This window comes from Vicugna pacos, chromosome 34, assembly GCF_048564905.1.
Source record: "Vicugna pacos chromosome 34, VicPac4, whole genome shotgun sequence".
NCBI lineage: Eukaryota > Metazoa > Chordata > Mammalia > Artiodactyla > Camelidae > Vicugna > Vicugna pacos.
The window spans coordinates 6639397-6663768 of NC_133020.1; the positions used below are offsets into that span (position 1 = coordinate 6639397).

Sequence of the window (24372 nt, forward strand, 5' to 3'; positions counted from 1 at the left end):
ACATTTCTTTATACTAACAATGAAATATAAGAAAAGGAAAGTAAAAAAAAAAATCCCTCTTAAAACCACATCCAAATAAATAAACATTTAGGACTAAATGACCAAGGAGGTGAAAGACTTCTATGCTGAGAACTATAAAACACTGATAAAGGAAATTAAAGATGATTTAAAGAAATGGAGATATCACATGTACTTGGATTGAAAGAGTCAATAATATTGTTAAAGTGGCCATACCACCCAAAGCAATCTACAGATTTAATGCAATCCCTATCAAATTACCCAGAACATTTCTCACTGAACTAGAACAAATAATCCTAAAATTTATGTGGAATCACAAGAGACCCAGAATTGCCAAAGCAATACTGAAGAGAAAGAATGAAGTTGGAGGAGTAACCCTCCCAGACTTCAGACAATACTCCAAAGCTACAGTAATTAAAACAGTGTGGTGCTGGCAGAAAAACATACATATGGATCAATGGAATAGAATAGAGAGCCCAGAAACAAACCTACAGTCTATGGTCAATTAATCTTTGACAAAGAAGGCAAGAATATACAATGGAGAAAACACAGTCTCTTCAGCAAGTGGTGTTGGGAAAACTGGACAGTTTCATGTAAATCAATGAAGTTAGAATATTTCCTCACACCATACACAAAAATAAACTCAAAATGGCTTAAAGACTTAAACATAGTGTCCACACAGGACACTATAAATCTTCTAGAAGAGAACACAGGCAAAACCTTCTCTGACATAAATCGTAGCAATGTTTTCCTAGGTCAATCTCCCAAGGCAATAGAAATAAAAGCAAAAATAAATAAATGGGACCTAATTAAACTTACAAGATTTTGCACGGCAAAGGAAACCATAAACAAAGACAACCTACAGACTGGGAGAAAATATTTGCAAATGATGCAACTGATGAGGGCTTAATTTCCAGAACATACAAACAGTTAATACAATTCAATACCAAAAAAACAAACAACCCCATCAAAAAATGGGTAAAGACCTAAACAGACATTTCTCCAGTGAAGATATATAGATGGCCAATAGGCACATGAAAAATGCTCAGTATCGCTAATTATCAGAGAAATGCAAATCAAAACTACAATGAAGTATCCCCCTACAGCAGTTAGAATGGCCATCATTTAAAAGTCCACAAATGATAAATGCTGCTCTCCAGATGAGGATATCCTCTCGATATGGAGAAAAAGGAACTCTCCCCACTCTATTGGTGAACATGTAATTTGGTGCCACTATGGAAAACAGTAGGGAGATTCCTTTCAAACCAAAATAGTGTTACCATATGATCCAGCATTCCCACTCCTGGGCATATATCTGGAGGCAACACTAAATCGAAAAACACATGTACACCAGTGTTCAAAGCAGCACTATTTACAATAGCCAAGACATGAAAGCAAGCAAAGTGTCTGTCGACAGATGACTGGATAAAGAAATTGTGGTGTATATATACAATAGAATACCACCCAGCCATAAAAAAGAATGAAATGATGCCATTTGCAGCAACAGGGATGGACCTGGAGATTGTCATACTAACTGAAGTAAGTCAGATAAAGATAAATATCTTATGATATCATCTGTATGTGGAATCTAAAAAAATGACACAAATGAACTTATTTACAAAACAGAAAAGGACACATAGACATAGAAAACATGGTTGCCAAAGGGGAAAGGGAAAGGGGGGGGATAAATTAGGAGCTGGGATTAGCTGATACTAACTACTACGTATAAAATAGATAAACAAGGTCCTACTGTATAGCACGGGGAGCTGTATTTAATGTCTTGTAATAATGAAAAAGTATATATATGTGTATAGCTGAATCACTATGCTGTACAGAAACTAATACATTATAAATCAAAAAATGTATAAAAAAGACATTTATTTGCTTTTATTGCTTACATCCTCCTTTAATGAACATTTTCTCTTGGCCTGATCCTGAATTCTTACCCCTTACTAATTCACAGCTGGGTCAGGCAGGGCTTAATACTTGGTGTTGGTTCTAGTCATACAAGTAAACTCATTTGTAATTTTGAAAACCTTATTAATAATATGATCAAAAGTGTCGTCCTCAAATAGTACGATTCTCACCTCTAACAGTTTTAGACAGTTAGCGATTTCTTTCTTCAAATTTTCTTCTGCCAAGTCACGGGATCTTTCTTCAAGCTTCACTCTTTTCTCCAAGGTGAACCAGTCGCATTTAAATCCCAAAGATAATCTGAGAAACTCGGCCTGTTGTCAAAATAACGTGAGGGTGAGGGGAGAAAAACTGGATGTGGTCAAATATTTCAGTTTAATCCCAAATATGCAGAGGCATTTCTTTCTCCTCCCAGTGACATAATGCTGGCATGCATAGACTTTTCTTGCCCTTTGTCATGGCAAAGCCAAACAGACACCAAGCCTATGACAGCTTGCACAAAAGCATGAAGTGACTGTAGGTGAGTCTGAAACACTTCTTTTTTTATCAAAGGAAAAAAACATCTGCTTTAAACTTACCTCTACCTCCTTCTCGTTAGTAGAAATGCTGCAGGATAAGAGAAAGAAGTTATTCAAAGAGAATTCAACAGAAAAGCCAGAAACGTTAGCAAGCTACATGAAAAAGAGCTTACTTGTCACTCTGTCTAAAGTTAACGGACTTCACAGTGGTTACAGGAAGGGAGTAAAGAGCAGCATCTATTAAAAGACAATAAAATGTTATTTGGTTAAAAAGGCTTAATAGATAGCTAAAGGCACGTTCAATCAACTGTTGTTACGTTCTCTCTCCACTAAACAGGCATCTCATTAAAATACGTCTGAGAAGATGGTCAGCTAACAATACATTTGCTTAAATGTAAGATAATGTTATGCTTTGCTACTGGGATCACAATGATGTTAAATCAGAGGCTCACATTCCAGCCTGGGAATAGTCGTTGAAGATGTCTGGGAGTCAAAGGACAGCCCGAATTACTTTTCTTTGCATTTGAATGTTTATTTGACTTGATCCTATGGTTAAATGCATACCTTTCTCTGGTACCCTGGTCCTTCTGAGGATCAAGAGTTTAAAAGCAGCAACAACAGGTGTCGTAGTGATTCTGGTGGTGGTGGTGGTGGTGGTGGTAACAATAGTATAATAATTATTTTAAAAATAATATGGTAACAGGAACAGCAACAATAAACCTAGAATCAATCATTTACCACAGATTTACTATATGCCAGTCCCAGAGCAAGTCTCTTCGCAGATATTAATGGTACTCTTCACAACTACTTCACAAAGAGGGCAATGTTCGTTACGAAGAGCATTAGATTTAAAGTTGAAAAAACCTGGTTTAAGTCCTAGCTTTCATGGACAAAGAATGTCACCTGCCATTTCAGTAAATAAAGGATGTTGCGGCCATCAAGCCGTCAGCCCCGGTAGCCGTGGTGCATCCTGAGGGGACTTAAGATGGAGGAAAACAGGACGCTGGCCCTAGGTAGTTAAGTTAAGGTGCATATTCAAGGAATAATTGCAGTAAGCCCAGACTCTTGCATCTTCCCATACGTAGAAAAGTGCTAAATTCATTAACTTGCAATATCTGAGTTTTTTAAGTAACTAGCAGTAATCTTTTGGATATTCAACTACCTAATAGGTTGTTTTTGTTATTGCAAAATCTCCTATATATCCTGTCTCCTCCCTCCCCTCTTCAGAACAGTCCCTCAGAGCTATCTGAGAGGCTATGTCCTGGGCTTAAGCCCTCACAAAATCTGTCAGATAAAACAATTCTCAACTGTTAGGTTGTGCTTTATTTTTTTCAGTCGACACTTTGATCCTTATGTGACCTGAAACAAGTTCACAACTTCATCAAACCATCTACAAAACAAAGATGATTTTTCTATTTTTCTATAGTAGCTAACTTTTATGAGAACTTCCATCAGGCACTTGTCTAAGTGCTTTTTATATAATTTATTCAACCCTCACAGCAAATCTGAGATAAGAACAGTATCTTATCTACAGTTTACAGGCTGGGAAACTAAATCACACCGTACCCATCTCACACAGGTATTGGGGAGAACTAAATAAAACTATGCACATAAAGAATTTAGTCTTGTCCTTAACACAGTATAGTCTTAATAAAGGGCACTTTTTTAAAAAATTAATCACTCTCACTTTGCAGATGAGGAAATTAAAAGTCAAGGTTCACATAGAAAATCAACATGGTTGCCTAGGTGAAAGTAGGGTGGGGAGAAATCAATTGGGAGTCTGGGATTTGCAGATACTAACTACTATAAACTAGACAAACTAGATAAAATATAGGTCCTACTGTATAGCATAGGGAACTATATTCAGGACCTTGTAATGCCCTATAATGAAAAAAAATGTGGAAAGGAATACATATGTGTGTATATGTGTAAATGAATCACTATGCTGTACACTAGAAATTAACACAACATTGTAAATTGACTATACTTCTGTTTAAAAAAAAACAAAAGACTCAAGGTTAAATAACTTTCCAACGTCATCGCAAGTCAGAGAGTGACCAAGCAGAGTCAGTGACTCTGAAGTCAGAACGGTATCCACTCACTAGTCCATCCTAATTAACGGAGGGGAAATGGGGAGAGAAACATATTAGCACTTATTCTTTAGATACTGACTTATTTACTTTTAGATGGGAAAATAAAAAAGATTTCAGAGTAGCACTTAGCACTCACCACCAACATTGGTGTGGGCCCTAGTTCGCAACAGGGGATCTGGGGCTTAACAGGCAGTGCAACATAAATATGGTGAAAATGATACAGACTGAATCAAAATCAGTTCTATTTGGCTGATTTTACCTAGAGATGTAGAGTTGTAGATGCCATATCTTTGCTCAGAAAGATTTCACCCCCAAAAATTACTGGCGGGAAATAGGGGTTGGAAGAGAACATCCCTTACCTCCTGCAGCACATTCTTTTCTGTGCTCCTCTCTTATTCCTGGTTCCGCTTTGGCTTCCTAAAACCATAAAGAGATTTTATTGCGGTACGTAGAGTGGAAATCCTCCATAACCAGTCATTTCCCAACTTCCTGCCCTCTCCCGCCCCACCCTGTGGAAACCAACTCTACAGCAGTCAAAGACCTGTGCTGGGCATTAGGAAGAAAAGAGGACTGGCTCCAGCGGGGCTACCAGTCTAGCTGAGGCATAAAGAAGAGAAACACACGGAAAGCTGCCCACGGGATACAAGTCACCACCACGCAAACTAGGATAAGGAGCCAAATAAATGCATTACGGATGAAGAAGTTCTCTGCAAAGGGAGGAGAGCAGCATCATGGCTTGAGAAGCATGGAAAGTCCCTGCTGACAAGGAACCAGCTGGAGCTTGAGGGTGAGGAAGGAATGGGTGGGTGAAGAAGTGGGGGTGATTTAGGACCACGGCACCAGCTTTCCAGATGGGCGGCCAGGGAGACTGATGAAATAGCTGATAAGATGGTGTCACGCTTGGCTTTTATTCCAATGTGTTTTAAGGTCACTGACCAAGTGTCCTACAAACATATCTGTATAACAAAAATCACCCTAAAAAGAGAGTGGGTAATGTACTGCTCCTGGGGAAATCCAGTGGAAAAACTATAGATCATCATTTTTCAACATTCTCAGAAATTTTCCATAAAAAACAAGTCCAAGACGAATTTCCTTGGTAGAGCCCTTGATACTATGTCGTGTAATTTTTGGGCAATTGAAACTAAGATTTTGATCAAATGTAACAAATGCAATAATACGGGTAAAACATTAGAACATTCTTATCAACATGTAAATCATCTTAAGTTTTTTGAATCCTCCCTCAACTCATGACGTCTTCTGGCCACGGTATTTTCTTTCTCTCCTGCGCTTCATGGCCACGCTTCTGGGAAGAGGTGTCCACAGTTGCTGTTTCTAATTCTTCATCTCCTGTTAGTGACCAATGAACCACTCTGCCTCTGTACCCAACACTCCAAGGAAACTGCCCTCCCCGGTTACCTGGGAGCTCCCTACTGCCAAATCCAAGGGATCATTTTTCAGTCTTTGTTTTACTTGACCTCACTGTAGCATCTAAAATGATCTATAGAAGGGGAGGGTATAGCTCAAGTGGTAGAGCACATGCTTAGCCTACAAAAGGTTCTGGGTTCAATCCCCTGTACCTCCTCTAAAAATAAATAAGTAAACATAACTACTTCCCCCCACCAATAAAAACAAATAAATAAAAATATATAAAAAAGAAATTTTAAAAATAAAAAAATTTTTAATTAATTAAATAAAATGATTTATAATCCCCTCCTTCCTGAAGATTTTTCTTCCCTTGGTTTTCCTCTCCTGATGCCACCCCATCACTACAATAGCTCCTTCTTGGTCCCCTCTGCCATTGCCTTCTCTTATTAGGGAACAGAGTCATCAAGAGTCCATTATCCTCAGTGTTCTCTCCCTGCCTGCCAGGGTCCTTGGGAGCTCCCATCCACATGCGTGGTCCTTTGCTGATAACTCACAAATGCGTATCTGCTACCGAAAGGCCCACAGGCTAAGTTTATAAGTATGGATAAATAGCTACATATAAAATCTCCTTACAGAGTACTAATGGCTCATCTTAACCAAACTTGATTTATCTCAAATTAAATTAAATTTGCCCCATAAATTCCATTCTTCTTACTCTCACTTGCTCTCGTATTATTCTATCCATTCTGTAGGTTAAGCCGTAAGCCGGGGTGTCTACCTTTTCCCATGCCGCTGACATCCGTCACTGAGTGCTATGAATGGCACCCCCTCACTACCTCTCCAATTAGTCTCTTTTTCTCCATCATCACTAAATTCATACCATCCTCATCTCTTGCCTGAATTAGTACAATAGCATTCTAACGAGTTCCCCACCTGCATCACTGCATTTTCCAATCCATCATTTTAAAAAGTTTTTTTTTATTTCTATCTTTTTCCAAGATGAGAAGAAGAGTGTTCTCTCTGAAGACTTCTGTGAAAGACTAGAGGACTCGAATTCTCCTCTGTCCAGTTTTTATAAGGGGCAACCACATTCGGCATGTGTGCGAGCCAATACTATGCTCTCTGCATACTTTACCAAGAATTAATCCAAATCACATATCCAATCACCCTACTCTCTTCAGATATGAATAGTATAAAATTTTTATCTATCTTATTACCTCAGATGTATACATGCCACAGCCTTCTCTTCACTTGAGTTAGCTGCATGAGTCTCTGTTTCTTTTAACCAAATAGGCCTAACTAAAACAATGTTTATACACTGATGGGAAGACAATAATATTAATACACACACAGACACAGACACAGACATACACACCTCTGTGCACAGAATGCAGGGAGGGGCTAATGCATGAGTAAGACTCTTGAGGAAATGTGGAGTTGAATACATGATCTACAAGTTACCCTTCGATAATTATAAATTCATACCACTGACAAGAAGCCTTCTAAAAGAAAGGAGTTTAACTCCTTTTCCATAAACATTTCACTGTTCGCCCTCACGATGCTCTACAGCAGTTTGCCATAAGGCTGTGTAACATTCGACACCACTCATGAGGCACCCCCTCCATGACACCTTTCCTGTCCTCTCGCCCCAGCCATTTCTCTTCCCTATCACTAACCACAGTCTAATTACTAAGTAATTTCCTCCCTGAATCACAACATATCCTTGAGGTAGATATCACTGTTTTATTTAGCCTTATTTATTAAGGCATTCATTTATTTAAGAGTACACTATTGATAGATATCTAGCTGGTTTCCAGCAGACTTTTGCTGAATAAATGAGTGAATGAATGAATGAATGAAGGAAAAATGAGTGTGGAGTCACGAGATCCTACTTCTGACTCTACTGTGTGACCTCAGACAAGTCACAAGGATGCTTTGGCCTCAACTTCTTCATCTATAAAATATTGGTATATCTAAATTCTATTAATGTCATAAGATTCTGAAAAGACAAAATGAAATAGTGCTTACAAGAGTACTATGCAAACTTAAAGGGACAGTTCCACCATTGTATGGATTATTACTTTCATTTTGACAGGTGTACATTTCCTTACCAGATTTAACGTGGTTTTTCCTTCACTCACGGAGCCCTGGACTACAATACTTTCAGGAGCTGGACTTCTGCCTATGAGAAAGAGGAAACACACCAGCTAGGGGTTGGGGAGGGCAGGAACAAGTAAAAGAGGAAGAGGGTGGCAACGTGGGCAGACTAGTAAGTGGCAAAGGCCTTAATACGTGAGACAAATTTTGTACTAAAAAAACTTTAAATGTGTCCGAATCAGGACTAGACCAGCAAAATTTCCCAAGGAAGCTAGCTAGCCACAGGCAATTTCTTAACAGAAATGAACATCTGTATAAACAGCCTTCAAATAATAGGGTTTATAAAATACTTTTTAAGGCTGGTGCTGCTTTTTTAAATCAAACACATTGCTAGTGTAATTACAGAAACGGAATGAAAGAAGGATGAACAATTAGCCACTTCGTAGCTTTTTTTATAGCTTGACAAACAGGTTTTTTTAAATTACATATGCAAGGCTGATAACACAGTATGATATCCTTCCAAAACACTGTATCTTTCTAAATGTCATCAAGCTAAGACGAAAAGATGCACTTTTAATTTATGCCAATCCCTTTCATAATTTCACTTTATTTATCTGTACCGTAATATACTTGATAATTACTTGGACATGATCCATTATCCTGAATTTAGTTCAGAGCAGGCACAAAGGTCACCTGCTATAGTTAGATTTTGTTTAAGAAAAAGCAATAATTAAAGGATATATTAGATTTTTAACACTTAAATGGAAACAAGAACAAAGTGGTAATCACTTTCTTCGGAGAGAGAACATTTTTTCGTATACATTTTATTTTAGTTTAAAAAAAAATTTAGGACACATGATAGATTCATATGGTCCAAAAATGAAAAAATGTAAAATGTTTTCCAGTGAAAAATTTCCCTCCCATCTAGGCCTGTCAGAAATGCATTTTCCCTCCTCATAGACAATGTTACTAATTTTAGTCTAGACTTTCAGAGATATTATATATACGCACAAAAACTTTTTTCTATTCTTTTGTTCACAATTTTTTACATGCAATACATAATTGTTTGTACCTTAGGTGTTTTTCCCCAAGAAACAATAGTTCTTTGATACCTTTCAAAGAAAAAATGTTTTTTCTGTGTGTTTTACAGGGTATTGTTAGTATTCCATTACATGGATATGCCAAATACTTAAATTTATTTCCAATATTTTGTTATTACAAACAATGCTGCAGTAACTAAACATCCATACATGTCATATAGTATGTGTGTACTTAGATCTATAGGATAAATTCCCAGAAACCAAGTTATTTTATCATGGGATATGTACATTTAAAATTCTGATAGATACTGGCAAATTCCTCTCTATATTAATTACAGTAATTTACACTCCCTGGATCCCATTTCTACAATTTTACAGCTCCTCTAATTTAGCATGTATATCTAAAATTTAATTGTCCAGTTCAAACAACAGATGAAATTTCCGTAATTTTTTTTTTTTTTTTTTTTTTTTTTTGGTGGGAATGAGAGCTTCCTGTGAGTGTTGACTGTAGTGATGTCTCACTGGGAATGGATGAGAAGAGCCACTTTATTTTCAGACTCAAATGGCAGAAGGGGATCTAACATTATTTAGTTAATTTTTGCCTCCTGAGTGGACCATCACTAATTGGTCCATCCTTTCAACCTAGAAAATTCTAATTGGGATTCTGAGAATTTCCTAAGTAACTCCATATCTGCGCCACTGTTGAGATGCAGTGTGCCCAGTCCATCTTTGCTATAGGAAGTATTTAAATCCCATTGAAATATATTGTATTTTTAAAATTCTAAATGCAGAAGTGGAAAAAAGTTGGTAACATCATAAGTGAAGGCCATGTTCATCTCTTGGACTTCTTTTCTCTAGACTATGTCTTCAAAATTCTTTTATAAAATATCATGACAGAGCTACTGGGGATAGTACCCTCCACTGAGGATAGTTTCCAGGTTTGCTGAATGGAAACTACACTTGAACCCTTCAGCAGCTTACCTCCGCTCTTTAGCCCAGCAGAAACTGATCTTTTTTCCTCCTCTTTCTCACCCAGTGGTTTACATCCAAGGTCAGCAGAAGCCATATTCAAAATTTCTGATCCAGAATCTACCATCAGGAAGAAATGAACAGCATGAACACTATGCAAAAGGATTATTTGCTTTTGTTCTTTTCATTTGCATGCACCTCAGCAGGTCAGAAAACAGCAAACTTATAGCTATAATACTAACATTCTATTTTTGTATCTTTTCCAATCCACTCACCACTTGGAGTCACAGTACTTTCTGTAGATGAAGTGTGTCCAGGTGATGGTAGCGTGGAGTGTTCCCTGTCAAAGGAGTAGAAGAAAAATTTTTGAGTGTTGGTTCCAAAGAATTTTCTTAGAAATTAACAGGATATGCCCCCAAATTCACACACACAAACAAACTAGCAAACCTGGGCTGTGGCAGGCTCTCAGAATATGAGTGTTCAACACCATTCTCCTTAAGGAGAAAAAAAAAAAGGGAGAAGTTTAACAATTTGACATTTTCCATTCCAGAGAGGCTGTGTTAAGCAAATATTTTCATACAATTTTAAATGAACCCATATTTGCTTTTCTCTTTTGGAGAGGAGCTGGGAACGGGATGGTATAGGGCAGATAGTTATACATACTTCCTCAAAGCTGTACTTGCCAAAAAAAAAAAAACCAATTTCAAGCATACTCACAAGTCTAATATTTAAAGAAAACCTGATGGATTCTTGGGCAAAGCAAATTCTAAACTTAAAGGGCACATAGAGTTTATATCATGAACTTAAATTTTCTTTAAACAGAACATTCTAGGTGGGCATGAGACAACATTTCTATTTACGGAAATATTACTCAACCTAAAACTTCTGACTTGGTGATTTAAAAATGGTTCTCAATGTTCCAGCTAGACACGTAATACGTTTTAAATTTAATCCAATTCTCAAAGATCCCAGGGATTATATCTAAGTCAGCACCTATGATTTGGCATTCAAGTGGAGCTTAACGAAATTATAGTCCTAGCCTGCCAAGGCAAGTGTTTGAAAGCCTCACTTTAGCTTCCTGATCTCTAACAGGAGCTCCTAATTTGGGGAAACTTTAGGACGTTATGCTGGATTACTTTGCTTATTCTCTTTTCAAAAAATATAGTGGGCACATAGGTTCCTCTTGAATAAAAAGCTTTTCTAATGTTTTCATGATTAGTTGGTTTATTTAAGAAAATCCATTAAAATTTCATAAATTAAAACAGAAATCATTTGGACATAACAAAACCCTGCACTGACAATACAAAAATGGACACATTTAAATATTCCATAATCAAACCTAGAACTTATTCCCTGCCACAAGCCACAGCATGTTTCAAAGCAGGGATGCTGGATATCACACACAGTATTGAGAATCTATCCAAAATAACAGTGACTACAGTCACAGAAAGGAAAAGGTTTAGCAAGAGCTTGCTGAATACATAGTTATTCAACACAGACAATAACGACTTACATCTGTTCAGCATATTAAAATTTACAGAAGCCCTTTTATGCATTATCTTATTTAATTCTCCCAACCATATGCAGTGGGTTTTAGCCAACCAACAAACAAAAAAGGATTTACTCATTTCAGATAAGGAAGATAAAACCAGTGATTAAGCAATTTCCCAGAAGTATTCCGATAGTGGCATCAGCCTCTTCACCCCAGCTAGACTAAACACAGTGTCCTCCCCACTGTCTCTGAGATACCATAAGGCCATTGGACGGGCAAAGCCTTTCTAGCTGTGGTCTTACACTGGTAGATGATTTGCATATAAACTTTCTAAATGTTCACCTCACATGTTTAGAAAAATCTACAATCAAACTTGCACAGCAAGAGTTTACACCTAATTCTTCTATTAATAAATGTTGGGCAATCATCTTTTATTGTTTCATTTTATCTCTGCTTTAAATATCTTTGAGTCAGACTAGATGTGACTGGAGCCCCTTCTGACAACAGTTTAATTTAATTCAACAACATTCATCAAAAGCCTTTCACTGTTTCTGGCGCAAAACAGAAAGGCTGGAGTAACCAAAAGCACAGTCCTTGTCCCAGAGCAGCTCACAGGCCAGTCAGAAAGACAAACATATAAAGCAAACACTCCATAAATTATAGGCAGCATTCCACAGAGGAAAGTAATACTCACAGGACAGAGTAAGGTAACATTTGAATTAAATTTTGAAGAGAACGTGTACCTTATACTCCACAGTTAGTTAAATGATAGTAGCTTTCTCCTTAAAATATTTAAATAGATTGTTTAGTAATTATTATATGCTTGTTTAACTATATGCTGATATATATGTACGAAATGAAGTTATAAAAATAGGAAAAAATGAAACACCCTTCAGTTTCATTGAGTATCACACCATGTAAAAGTCAGCAAGGATTGACTCTTTAATAATAAAAAATCAGGCCCATACATATATCCAGAAGGAACCCTACTTCAGGATGACACCTGCACCCCAGTGTTCATAGCAGCACTATTTACAATAGCCAAGACATGGAGACAGCCTAAATGTCCATCAACAGATGACTGGATAAAGAAGATGTGGTATATTTATACAATGGAATACTACTCAGCCATAAAAACTGACAACATAATGCCATCTGCAGCAACATAGAAGCTCCTGGAGAATGTCATGCTAAGTGAAGTAAGCCAGAAAGAGAAAGAAAAATACCATATGAAATCGCTCATGAGAAATCTAAAAAAAAAAAACCAAAAAACAAAACATAAATACAAAACAGAAACAGACTCATAGACATAGAATACAAACTTGTGGTTGCCAAGGGGGCGGAGGGTGGGAAGGGATAGACAGGATTTCAAAACTGTAGACTAGATAAACAAGATTATACTGTATAGCACAGGGAAATATACACAAGATCTTCTGGTAGCTCACAGAGAAAAAAATATGACATTGAATATATATATTTTCCCATGTAATTGAAAAATTGTGCTCTACACTGGAATTTGACACAGCATTGTAAAATGATTATAAATCAATAAAAAATGTAAAAAAAAATCGGGCCCATTAATACTCTATAAAATATAAAAGTGTGCTTTTACATGAGGCTTGAAGTAATCCTTATCACTGTGCTATAATTAATAATATATATTATATATAATAATAATTATTATATTGCACTAACTAAAAAGCTAATTTTTTCAGAAAAAGATTTCTTATACTGATCACAGTCATGGATTCTTGTATTTGAATTTAAGAGGTACGAAAGGAAACACAGTTATTTTCTATTCAACTCACTGATTTCTAAAATTAGGGAAAAGGGAACACACATTATTTCTGTAAACTTTGTTTTTCAAAAAAGGCTAGTTATTATTTAAAATCAAAATAATAGCTACAGCAAAAACACAGTTTGCCTCCATTATGTTACAGATGAGTCTCATTTGTTGTAATGCTCTGTGTCAAGTCTTTTTTTTTTTTGTCCTATTCTTTATATGTGAAACCTTTTGGTAAACATAATATATTTACTGATTAAATTAAATAACAATCCTGTGAATTTAGTAGCCATGCATTACTACATTATTCTGGAACAGTTACAAGGAAATTGGATATTAGTGGTTATTATCCCAAATTCATTTATCTATAAATCTCACTGATCAGAAAACACCCCATTACATATCTCAATCCTAGATTTTCAGACATTCAGTTGAACATTTTTTCCCAGACAAAAGAAGGAGATTTTTTTCCCCAAAAATTTAGGATTATAGTTCATGAAGGTTGGAGATAAAGCCCCTCAGGGTGTCTGTGCTTGTGAAGTGGTGGGGGCGGGAGGGACAGACATAACTCAGCAAAAACTTTCTACAACTGTGCCCTTTTCTTCCAGCTTCAAAATTTACCCCTATTCAAACCAGCTTCCCAGACCCACAGGAGAACCTAACCCACACAACAGCTGTAGGACTTGGGCAGATCATAAAAAAGACAAGCTACTAGATATACCTTAAAACCAAGGACAATCAAAAAATTGCCTAAAAGCAAGAAAAAGAAAGTTCAGAAGAGAGACTTACATGGAGAAGTCTGGCTCAAGTCAATGGGTCTAACATGCTGACGGCATCGAGCAGGAAGCATACTCTTCCTGTCTGAGCCATTCAGATATCAACCTGCATAACATTTACATGGAAATCCGTGGTCCAGCCCATTTGCTTTTGACAGTAAAAGTCTACCATAGGGTGGGGTAGCCAAGGCGCTCAAGGAACAGAGTGAGACATTCTCCCATGGGCTGGGTCAGCCAATGTAGGACAAACACACACACATGCATACACACACACACACACACACACACACACACACAGAGCAGTATTATTTTAATATTTAGATAGAAAAACATGAACAATAAGAAATAACTTCTAAGATATTAGTAAGGGTAATTAATAGGCCTAGATAATTACTCTTCTACATGAAACGCTATTTTATCCATAGATTTTATGATCAGAAACCCTTCCACCAATAAATACTCACATTACCAATGTAATTTTTACTTTTAGATCCATTTTAGGCAATTGACCCTATTCAAATTAATATGATTTTCTGAGAGAAGGAAAACTGAACATAAGGAGTCTTTATAGACTTATTTCACTCTAACTTAAAATACCCATGACTTGGAGTCAGTTTCAATGTTCTAAAAAGAAAGGAATGTAAAACTGAATGTCAAAAGATTACAACTGCTGTAATCTAAACAAAACTAAATGCCTTCACAAGTTTTTTTTTTTCCCCTCCAATTTCTAACTAAAAGGACACCACACCTTCAGATCTACAGGACACACCTACCACTTTGAGGTTCATTTATAATACAGTTATCAGCCAATTTCTGCATGTCCCAATTTTGCAACTGGCAATGTTACTCATTTTCCAAAGTTATTAAAGCTGCACCCATACACGGCTTGAGAAAGCAGGAGAGACAATGGCCAGGAAATCTTCTGAGATATTTTGAACAGAACAGAAATTGATTCTGTTCTTTGCTTCATAAATCATCTTCTCCTAGTAATAGTAAATCATAAACAAAAACATGTCATAACAAGAAGGAGACCTCAAAGGGGATCAAAAGACACTTCACATTTAGTGTATGTGATTTATGTAACAGCCAAAGTGAAACAGAAATTCATCTCCGTGTCCCCTGACCTGTATCCTCTGAGCTTCACACTGCTGACACTTCTGGTTCTGGGTGACAGTTACAGCTGCTATTTTCTGGGTGTCCACCATGAACCAGGTACTTCTCTTATGTTATAAAGTATCTTGTTGGGATCAAACCTGAGATTGCAGTAAGTAGAGGGGAGAGTCAGTTTCATTGTCATAGAATTTTCATGGAACTTCTTAATTCTTGGAGTGTGCAGGGACACACATAGGTACCTAATCACATGTCCAGTTTTGCAAAGGCCCAGACACACTATAATTGCTATTGACTCAATGGTGGGAGCAGTGAGGCAGGAAAGAAAGACAGATTAGAACGAGAGACACCTGAGCCCTAGGGAGAACCTGCCAAGGGTGAGGAAGAACTGAGCAAGTTGGGCCAAAGGAACAGCTGGGTCTAGCTATCAAAGGGAGCAGAGATACCCAACATTGTAAAATGATTATAAATCAATAAAAAATGTTTAAAAAGTAAAATAAAATAAATAAAATTAAAAAAACAAAAAAAACCCAAAGGGAGCAGAGATCCTCAAGCCGGTGGGAGACAGTGTCTCCAGCCAGCCCTGCTGGACTGTCTCTTTGCATTGAAAAGCAGAGGGTAATTTTAAGAACTGCATCGCAAGGAATCCACCCAACATCACACTCAGACCTCACTCTGCAAGCGCTGAAAACAAGAAGGGAGAGTCATCTCTCTACTGACCAGGGAAGGGAGATCACCAAAGGTCTAGACACAGGGTTCGAAGGAGGTCAGCCGTGGGGTAGGGCCCGTAGGCAGTGTGGACAGCAAAGAGGACTGCAGAGATGTGAGTGGTGAAACTGTCTGCCTTCTCCCACAATCTCTCAGGGGGTCAAGCGTCCTTCCCTGGGACCCACTAGTTGGTGAGGTCAAAAGGACATTGAGATATCCTGGTATGCTCCCCAAGAGGTTCTTGGAAATGTTGAGAAGGGACCCCCTGAAACAAAAAGGACTTCCTATTCATCAGCAAGTAGGGAAACAGCGCTGAGTTTTGTCTTTCCTCTCAAAGTGACCTGCTGGGTTTGCTTCCACGGACTAAGCCAGAACTCAGCTGTTGCAGATATATATAGGTGTATGCATATGTGTAATATATGTATATGTGTGTGTGTGTATTTGAATCCCCAAAAGAAACTCTGCAAAGTAGTATCTCTGTTTCACAAAGGACGCACACAAATTGAAAGAGGTTAGGCCATGTGTCCAAGTTCACACAGCTAAAGAGTAACAGAGCCAGCTTAAACCCACACCTGCTTAATTCCAAAGTCCATGCTATGTGGCTAAAAATTCTAAGTCATTGCTTGGAAATATTTCAAATAAATACAAACGTAGACAGGATGGAATAATTACCCTTTGTGTACCCATTCTGCAGATTGGACAATGATCAATCTATGACCTATCTGGTTTCCTCTATACCATCACCCACTAAACCTAACCTGGCATTATTTTAAAGCATATCCCAGATACCATTAACATTTCTTTCATAACTATTTTAGTCTGAGTCTGTAAAAGACAAAAACTGGAAATAATCTCTTTCCTTTTTTCCTCTTTACACTAAAAACTCCCAAAAAAAAAAGAGATTTCACTGGGTCACTAAGGTAGCTCTGTTCTCCCCAAGAATGTCCCGAACTGGACCCCAAATTATTTTTCCTATGAGATGTTCTTGAGATATTTCTCTTGTTGGAGTCCCTTGCTTACCCAAAGATCCTCTTATAAATACTGATGGTCACTCTCATCTCATGCTGTGCTTTCTGAAAAATCGCATATAGCTTCCTCTATGAATATGGGAGGGAAATAAAAAAAATAAATCTCGGGTTCTCAGGAACACCAGTCAGAAAGCAAGAAGGCAAGACTGTCAACTCAACAAGCTCATTGAGTGCTCGTGCTCAATGTTTTCAACAGACCCTGTAGGGCGTACAAAACTAAATAGGCAAACGGGCACTCAACAAATATTAACGGAGCAGCCACTGTTCAACGAATCTATGCAGGGAGATAGTTTAACATTGGTTAATGGCCAAACAAAGGCAGTCTAGAATCTGATACAGGAACACGAATAAGAAAACAAATAACTACAATGTAACCAAAATAAAGGTGACAACCAGAGGAGGACACAGTTACTGGGGTCCAAGAAAAGAGTGAACTTGTTTTTCCCTGAGTGGGATGCTTGCGGAAAGAGGGAACTGAGGCCTGAAGGTCAAGACTTTTGCATTGTCGCAGAGAAGCAGAGCCAGGGAAAATGCCCATCTCTCCACTTCTAATCCATTATGATCTCCACCTCAAGAAGGACTTAAGATGCCTGACTGTGAACATTTCTTGCTACCGCAAGAAAGGTTTTATGGAACCCTTGGTTTTTGAAATGGGCCTTGACACGCAAACAGAATTTGAGATCCGGAGAAGTGTACAGAGTTCTGGGCAGGGAGAACAGTGCAGGCAGCTTTGTATGATATGTTCTGACAACACAGACTACCTCGCTCGGCGACACTTAGGGACAACTCTACGGCAGTGACAGGGAAAGGATGGAAAAGTAGGTTGCAGTCGGGTTAGAGAAGAGCTCACATACCAGGTCAACTTGTTTGTCACAAAGGCCTTCAAGAGTGACAACATTCTGACAGTTGGAAGCCAAAGAATTAAGAAAACACAATGATTTATGGGTCGCTGAGGTAAACACGGATTCTATGTTTCGTAATTTTTTAATATTTGATAGTGAGGTATTTAATTATTTTCCCCCCAATTTTGTTTATTTATTTATTTTTTAATTGAAGATTGAAGTATAGTCAGTTTATTTCAAAATGTAGAACAGATAAACAAGATTGTACTGTGTAGCACAGGGAAATACATACAGGACCTTGTGGTGGCTCACAGTGAAAGAGAATGTGACAATGAATGTAGGTATGTTCATGTATAACTGAAAAATTATGCTCTGCACTGGAATTTGACACAACATCGTAAAATGACTATAACTCAATAAAAAAAAAGTTTGTATATTTAAAAAAATGTGGGCATCAAATTAGTTAATTTAATTAATTTCTGGTGTACCACGTAGAGATTCAATTATACTATATATATTCCTTTTCATATTCTTATGTTTTATAATTTTAATTTCAGATTTTATTCTAATTCCCTGTACTTACCATTACTGAGAATGCTTGGGCAAGCACTGTCGAGGGAGAGCTTTCTATCTGTTTCAGAGATGGGTGTGGGGTGGGGGATGAAGGGGCAGGCGGTGGGGTTTACTCAAGGGACAGGCAGGAGGGCGTTAATAGGACGCACGGATTCTTCAGTGGAGTGGAAACCTGGAAAGAGGATGGTGGGAATTGGTGGCATCAGCCACAGAGTGCAGGTGACAGCCCAGGTCCTGGGGACTACAGAAGAAATGGTGCAGAGACGGCACAGAAGCCTTCAGGGAGCCCACGCACTTCCCCTGGAGCATCTGACAGGAGTTTCTCGTGTGATCTCTGTTAGCTCCTATTTCTTAGAGGGTGTCAAGAACATAGACAAAACCCCTCGGTCACATGTCCTGATGAGAGTGGATAAGGAGGCCCTTTTAGAAACATAAGGCAGTACATTTCTTAGCCAAAAAACTACTTTCAAGATAACTGTGAGTAATTATTATGATTGAAATGTCTAAATTCAATGTTCTAAGAGGAGTTGTGGGAAGGGCTTAATCTTTGAAGCTAGACAAACCTGAATCTGAATCCCAGGTTTGCTACTTACAATCTTTTAAAATATATTTTTATTGAAGTATCGTCTGTTGAGTGGTTGTGGTTAAGTTATTTAACTTCTCTGAACTTCAGTTGTTCTGTCTGTAAAAGCAGATCATACTTAGCATTCAAAGCTGCAGAGAGAATCAATAACATGGCATGTGGAAATACTTTCTTACCAAGCACCTGGTACACAACTGATGTTTGTTTCTTTCCCTTTCTTGGTGAAATCAGTACCATATAGAAAGGAAATTACTAAGAACCAAACATCCTGTAAGCTTCCGAATTCAACTTCCTTTCTTAAAACTTTACAAGAATTGCTAAGTAATAGTAAAACAGATTCATTTCCTTCTTCTTTCCTTTCCTTAGCTACTCAGTAGGGTCGGTAGTAAGGAAGGGGAAAATGTCAGATACACACACTTAAAAAGAAAAATAAGAACTTGTATAGCTCAATTTTAAAAAAACACCTCATTTTTTAAATCAGCAAGAGCTCTGGGTAGACATCTCTCCAAAAAAGCTATACAAATGGTCAACAAGTACATAAAAAGATGCTCAACATCATTTGTCATTAGGGAAATGCATATCAAAACCACAATGACATACCACTTCATATCCACTAAGATGGCTATAATCATATCTTCAATAATAATAATAAAAAGATGGCTATAATCAAAAAAGTAGAAAAGTGTTGACAAGGATGTAGAGAAACCGAAATCCTTATACATTGCTGGTGGGAATGTAAAATGGTGTAGCTGCTTTGGAAATCTGTTTTGAAGTTCCTCAAAATGTTAAACTTAGAGTGACCCTCAGATGCACTCCTTCATATATACCCCAAAGAATGGAAAGCATATGTTTACACAAAAAGTTTTACACTCATGTTCATAGTAGCATTATTCACAAAGCAGAAGCCAAAAAGTAGAAACAACCCAAGCACTTATCAATGGTGAGTGCATAAATGAAATGTGGTCCATTCATACACTGGAATATTACTCAGTCATAAAAATGAAGTACAGATAATAAGCTACAACCTGGATGAAACTTGGAAACAGTACACCAAGTGAAAGAAGCCAGTCACAAGAGGTCACATATTGTATTATTCCATTTATACGAGATTTCCAGAGCAGGCAAAGCTATAGAGGCAGACAAGGTGGGTAGTGGCTGCCTAGGGCAGGGGCAGAGGAGCAGCAGAAATAGACTGCTAACAGGTAGAAGGTCTCTTTCCAGGGCGATCAGAATGTTCTAAAATCGATTGTGGAGATAGTTGTGCAACTCTGTGAATCTTTTGAAAAGAATTTCATTGAATGAGTTAAATTGATGAGTTGTTTGATATGCACATTATAACACAGTACAGCTACTTTTAAAAAAGGGAAAATGATGGACTGCCAGGCCCTAAAACAGAATAGTCAGCTCCATCTGACTGAGAAGATCACAGAGCTCAGGCTCAGACTGCGGACGGAGGAAGGGGCTCCAGACACATCTCCTTGACCTTGGGAGTTAGCCTCAGGGCCCTCAGTTATTCAGTATTCTCTTTTTGGGTGCCATTAGCACCTAACTACTCCACTGGATACTCTTGGGCATTGCCCTGTTCTGTGCTGCAGAGCACCTGCACCTTGAAGATGGTCCAACCTTGACCTCAATTCTTAGAGAGTCAATGAGATGTGAGGCTTCTTACAGCCCATAGTGAATTCAGGTCTCAAACCACCCTGCCTCTCAAACAAAAAGTTCAGCACACTTCATCAAAATCTCATCAAAAGGTCACATATCCTTGAGTTTATAGTTAGAAGGGGCACAAAGCGCCCCAAATCAAAGATTGACGTTTCTCGTGCATCTGAATTTTGTGGTGTAAGACTTATACTTGCTATAAGAGTCTCTGTAATACTTGAGAAAAAAAAAAAAAAGGACTACCTATAGAAGAGGACCAGGATATGGCAGTGCTAAAAATGAAGTTGAAATATAGTCCAATACTTACTTCCATACTTAGGTCATTATTCATGCTGGTGCAACCTGAAAGATCTGTTCCTGGGTGGGGGCCGGTGGCAGGGCCTGGGCACCTGGCAATACGAAGTAAAGTTCCTTACTACAGTGGAAAAATTGCAAATTTCAGCAGATCCCAACCTGTCGCATAGTTCCCCTTCCCCGCCCCAGTTTTACCAAACGTCTAATTGAGTTCACGGCTTAAGTAAGTCATAATGAAAGAGAGCCCGAAGCTCCAGCAGAGAGAGGGTAAAAATCCCAGAGAATCCAGCCAGAAATGAAAATGAATTATTTGCAATTCAAAGTCGTGCTTCCTGACCCTAGATACAGAAAGGAAATTTCATTGCGGTAGATACCGCTCATAGACTCTACTGACATTTCTTTTTTTTTGTTTTTTGTTTTTTGTGGGATTTTTGTTTGTTTGTTTTCTGTTTTATTTTTGTTTTCAGGATGAGGTAAATCAGTTTATTTATTTACTTTAATGAAGACACTAGGGATCCAACCCAGGACCTCGTGCATACTAAGCACGCTATACCACTGAGCTATACCCTCCCCCCTCCACTGACATCTCTGAGCTTTTTCTAAGGAAGATCAGTCTGTGCACTCTGACAAGTGAGTGAGCTCAGACGAGCTTCAGGGGAGAGTGAGTGTGGGGACAGGATTAGATTCCCAGAGATTTGTCCACCTGGAGCGTGAAGGAATAAAAAGATTACCAAAATCTGTCTGAATACATTAACTGAGCAGTACATAGTATGTTAAAAAAAACTGGGAAACATTTTAAGTAGCCTAATTTGTCTTTTACATTTTAGAAGGGGTATTATGAAATTCAAAAGAGCTAATAGGGAAAACTATAGAGGTATTTTTGCTTTAAAATTGTCAATTTTGGGGGGGAGGGTATAGCTCAAGTGGTAGAGCACATGCTTAGCATGCATGAGGTCCTGGGTTCTATCTATTTATATAATTAATATAAATTAATTAACATAATTACACCCACCCCCGCAAAAATTGTCAATTTTCAGAAAGTTAGAGAACTTATATAATAAAAATTACATAATAAAGAGATTATGAATATGTCTGTGCATGTATGACTGAAGCATTATGCTGTACACCGGAAATTGATACAACATTGTAAACTAACTATACTTCAATAAAAAACAAAGATGTTATGATCTCAGGATATGAAATTCTAACTGATTAAGAGGTTTGGCAACAGGAATAGGCCACCCACAAAGAGCAGGTTAAGAATATTTTGCTTCTATAACTCACTTTTGTCTTTCAGTCACATCCAAAGCACCGTTCTCTATTTCTCCATATTTGGACCTTTCACGTGAAGCATGGATTTGGATGGCTGCACGTGGGAAAGGCGTCAATTCCAGTCTTGGAACCCCTGTAAGACGATCCAGATGCAAGGCATCTACAGCAGAACAGAAAAGAATAAAAACAGAAATTTATTAATGATTCAAATTATATATATATATATAATATATATAACATAACATATATAAGGTATATAATATATAACAAATTCTTTCCCTTTTGGGAGATTAGACCATTTCTGAAAAAGCAAAAGTCAGTTCAATTCTATTAACATTTCAACATAACCCCTCATCTCCTAAACCTTGATGTCGAGTTATAAGGGGTGGAAATGCCTTTTTTTTTTTTTATTAAGCAGGGGTTGGGGGTGGAGAAGGGGTAACAGAAACCCTTGCCTAGTAAGCAACTAGAGAGAGATCAGCAATGATCTGCTTCCAGAGGGCAAAATCCAGCCAGCTGCCTGCTTTAGTAAATAAAGTTTTATTGGAACACAGCCACACCCATCCATTTAGTATCGCCCATGGCTGCTCATGTGCTGCAACAGCAAAGCTGAGTAGTTGCTATGGAAACCATACGTCCTGCAAAACCTAAAATACCTACTAGCTGGCCCTTTACAGATACAGGTTACCAACTCCTGAAAACAGTCCAACATTGTAATTGGAACCTGTTAAAGAGGGCAGGAAATAGAGTGACAGATTTTTTTTTTTAAGTAAACTATCTTGATGTTTTTCTGAGTATAAGAAGCAGCAGAGTTTAATAGAAAAAACACAGGCTTTGGAATCAATCACAGTTTTTAGTTCAAGTCCTGGCTCTGTCCCATTCCAGTTGTGTGACCTTGGTTTATGGACGTATAGAGTGCCATGTGCTTAGGCAAATCGCTACCTCAATGTTCCTGTTTCCTTCTGTTTACAATGGAAATGATGTTAGCATCTACCTCTGGGGGATGTGGTGAGGATTAAATGAATTAGCAGGTATGTTCAGTGCAGAGAACTGTGCATGGAATAAAAGCAGGCACTCCTTAAGTGCCAACCTCATGTTGTGTTGTCACCGTCACTGAATTTGTGCAGGTGAAGTCATCTCTGTAAACTGCTCATCTATTGTCTGACACAAACTGGCCACTCGGTAATGGTGGCAGTTTTCCCTCATCTAGTTGAAATGATCCAAAAATCACTCTACTTTCTTTTCATTCCTTATTGATTTATTCTGATAACTACCCCATTTCTTTTAGAACCAGCCATTAACTTTTACTTTCAGTCACACCCAGATTGTGATGAGAGACGCCACCGCTTTGAGCATTTCCGAAGGTAAAGCTCATTCTCCTCGGGTTGGCACTGAGTCATAGTCTGCCATGTGACCCACATCCTGCTCCAAACTTGTATTCGACTGTATTCTGACCACGTCTCCTTATTTCCAAAGTGACTTGTCCAACTTAGACTCTTCTTCGAGCACTTAAAGCTTCTGCATTCTTCTTTTTTCCCCAACTTGTGTCATTCTCCCCAGCTGGAATTCTTTTTCCATGCTTTTTGCTTTTCCAAATGCAACCCATTGTTCAAGGCCCCACTGAACACTCATTTCTTCTGTGGAGGCTTCTCCGTACCCAGGCCTTACTCCCTCAATAATCTGTGAGCTATTTTAGGACTTACTCTCTGTTACGCACAGTTAGGTGCTTTGCACAGAGTAGGTGCTCAAACGTAAGTTGATTGAAGTCAGGGATAAACATCTAAGTGTTCCACAACTTTGGCTATGTAACTGTGATTAACTCTTTTCCCTTTCCAAACAACCCCACTCCTGGCTATGTCTGACGGGGCCCAGGAGAGGCGTTATCCATGCTCACCCAGGAGAGGTGTGTCCCAGCGTGTGTGTTTGAAGGTCAGGGGTAGCCAATGTGTTCTTGCTTCTTGACTGTTCCGTTGTTCAGGGCAACACCTCCTCTGCACAGAAAATCAAGTACTATTAGCTTTCTAAACAGGTGTAACATATTTCATAATCAACTCTCTTCATCTCCAAAAGTAGAAAGAACATCACTGTTCTCAAATAACCCCGCAAGAGAGATCAAGAAGAAAATAAATGACACCAGGAAACAAAGCTTTCATGCTTTGGATCAAAAGGTATACTCTCCAAGTGAAAAAGAATTCTTATTAAAGATCACTCTTCATTCAAGTAACAGAATGATAACAT

General features: G+C 38.1%; 1 protein-coding gene across 2 annotated transcripts in view; it reads right to left on the reverse strand.

Moving 5' to 3' along the window:
* The window catches only part of IRAG2 (inositol 1,4,5-triphosphate receptor associated 2), an 87356-nt gene that overhangs the window by 10901 nt on the left and 52083 nt on the right, over positions 1-24372 (reverse strand). The window contains exons 21-31 of one of the 2 annotated variants that reach the window (XM_072954585.1): positions 24029-24125; positions 22147-22294; positions 20876-20957; positions 10462-10508; positions 10290-10354; positions 10027-10134; positions 8020-8090; positions 4903-4960; positions 2624-2687; positions 2511-2538; positions 2106-2246 (exon numbers count right to left, since the gene is read on the reverse strand). In XM_072954585.1, the coding sequence (XP_072810686.1) occupies positions 2106-2246; positions 2511-2538; positions 2624-2687; positions 4903-4960; positions 8020-8090; positions 10027-10134; positions 10290-10354; positions 10462-10508; positions 20876-20957; positions 22147-22294; positions 24029-24125 (909 nt within the window). Of the gene's footprint in view, positions 1-2105; positions 2247-2510; positions 2539-2623; positions 2688-4902; positions 4961-8019; positions 8091-10026; positions 10135-10289; positions 10355-10461; positions 10509-14078; positions 14166-20875; positions 20958-22146; positions 22295-24028; positions 24126-24372 lie in introns of those variants that run through there. The other variant, XM_072954586.1, reaches the window with a different exon arrangement.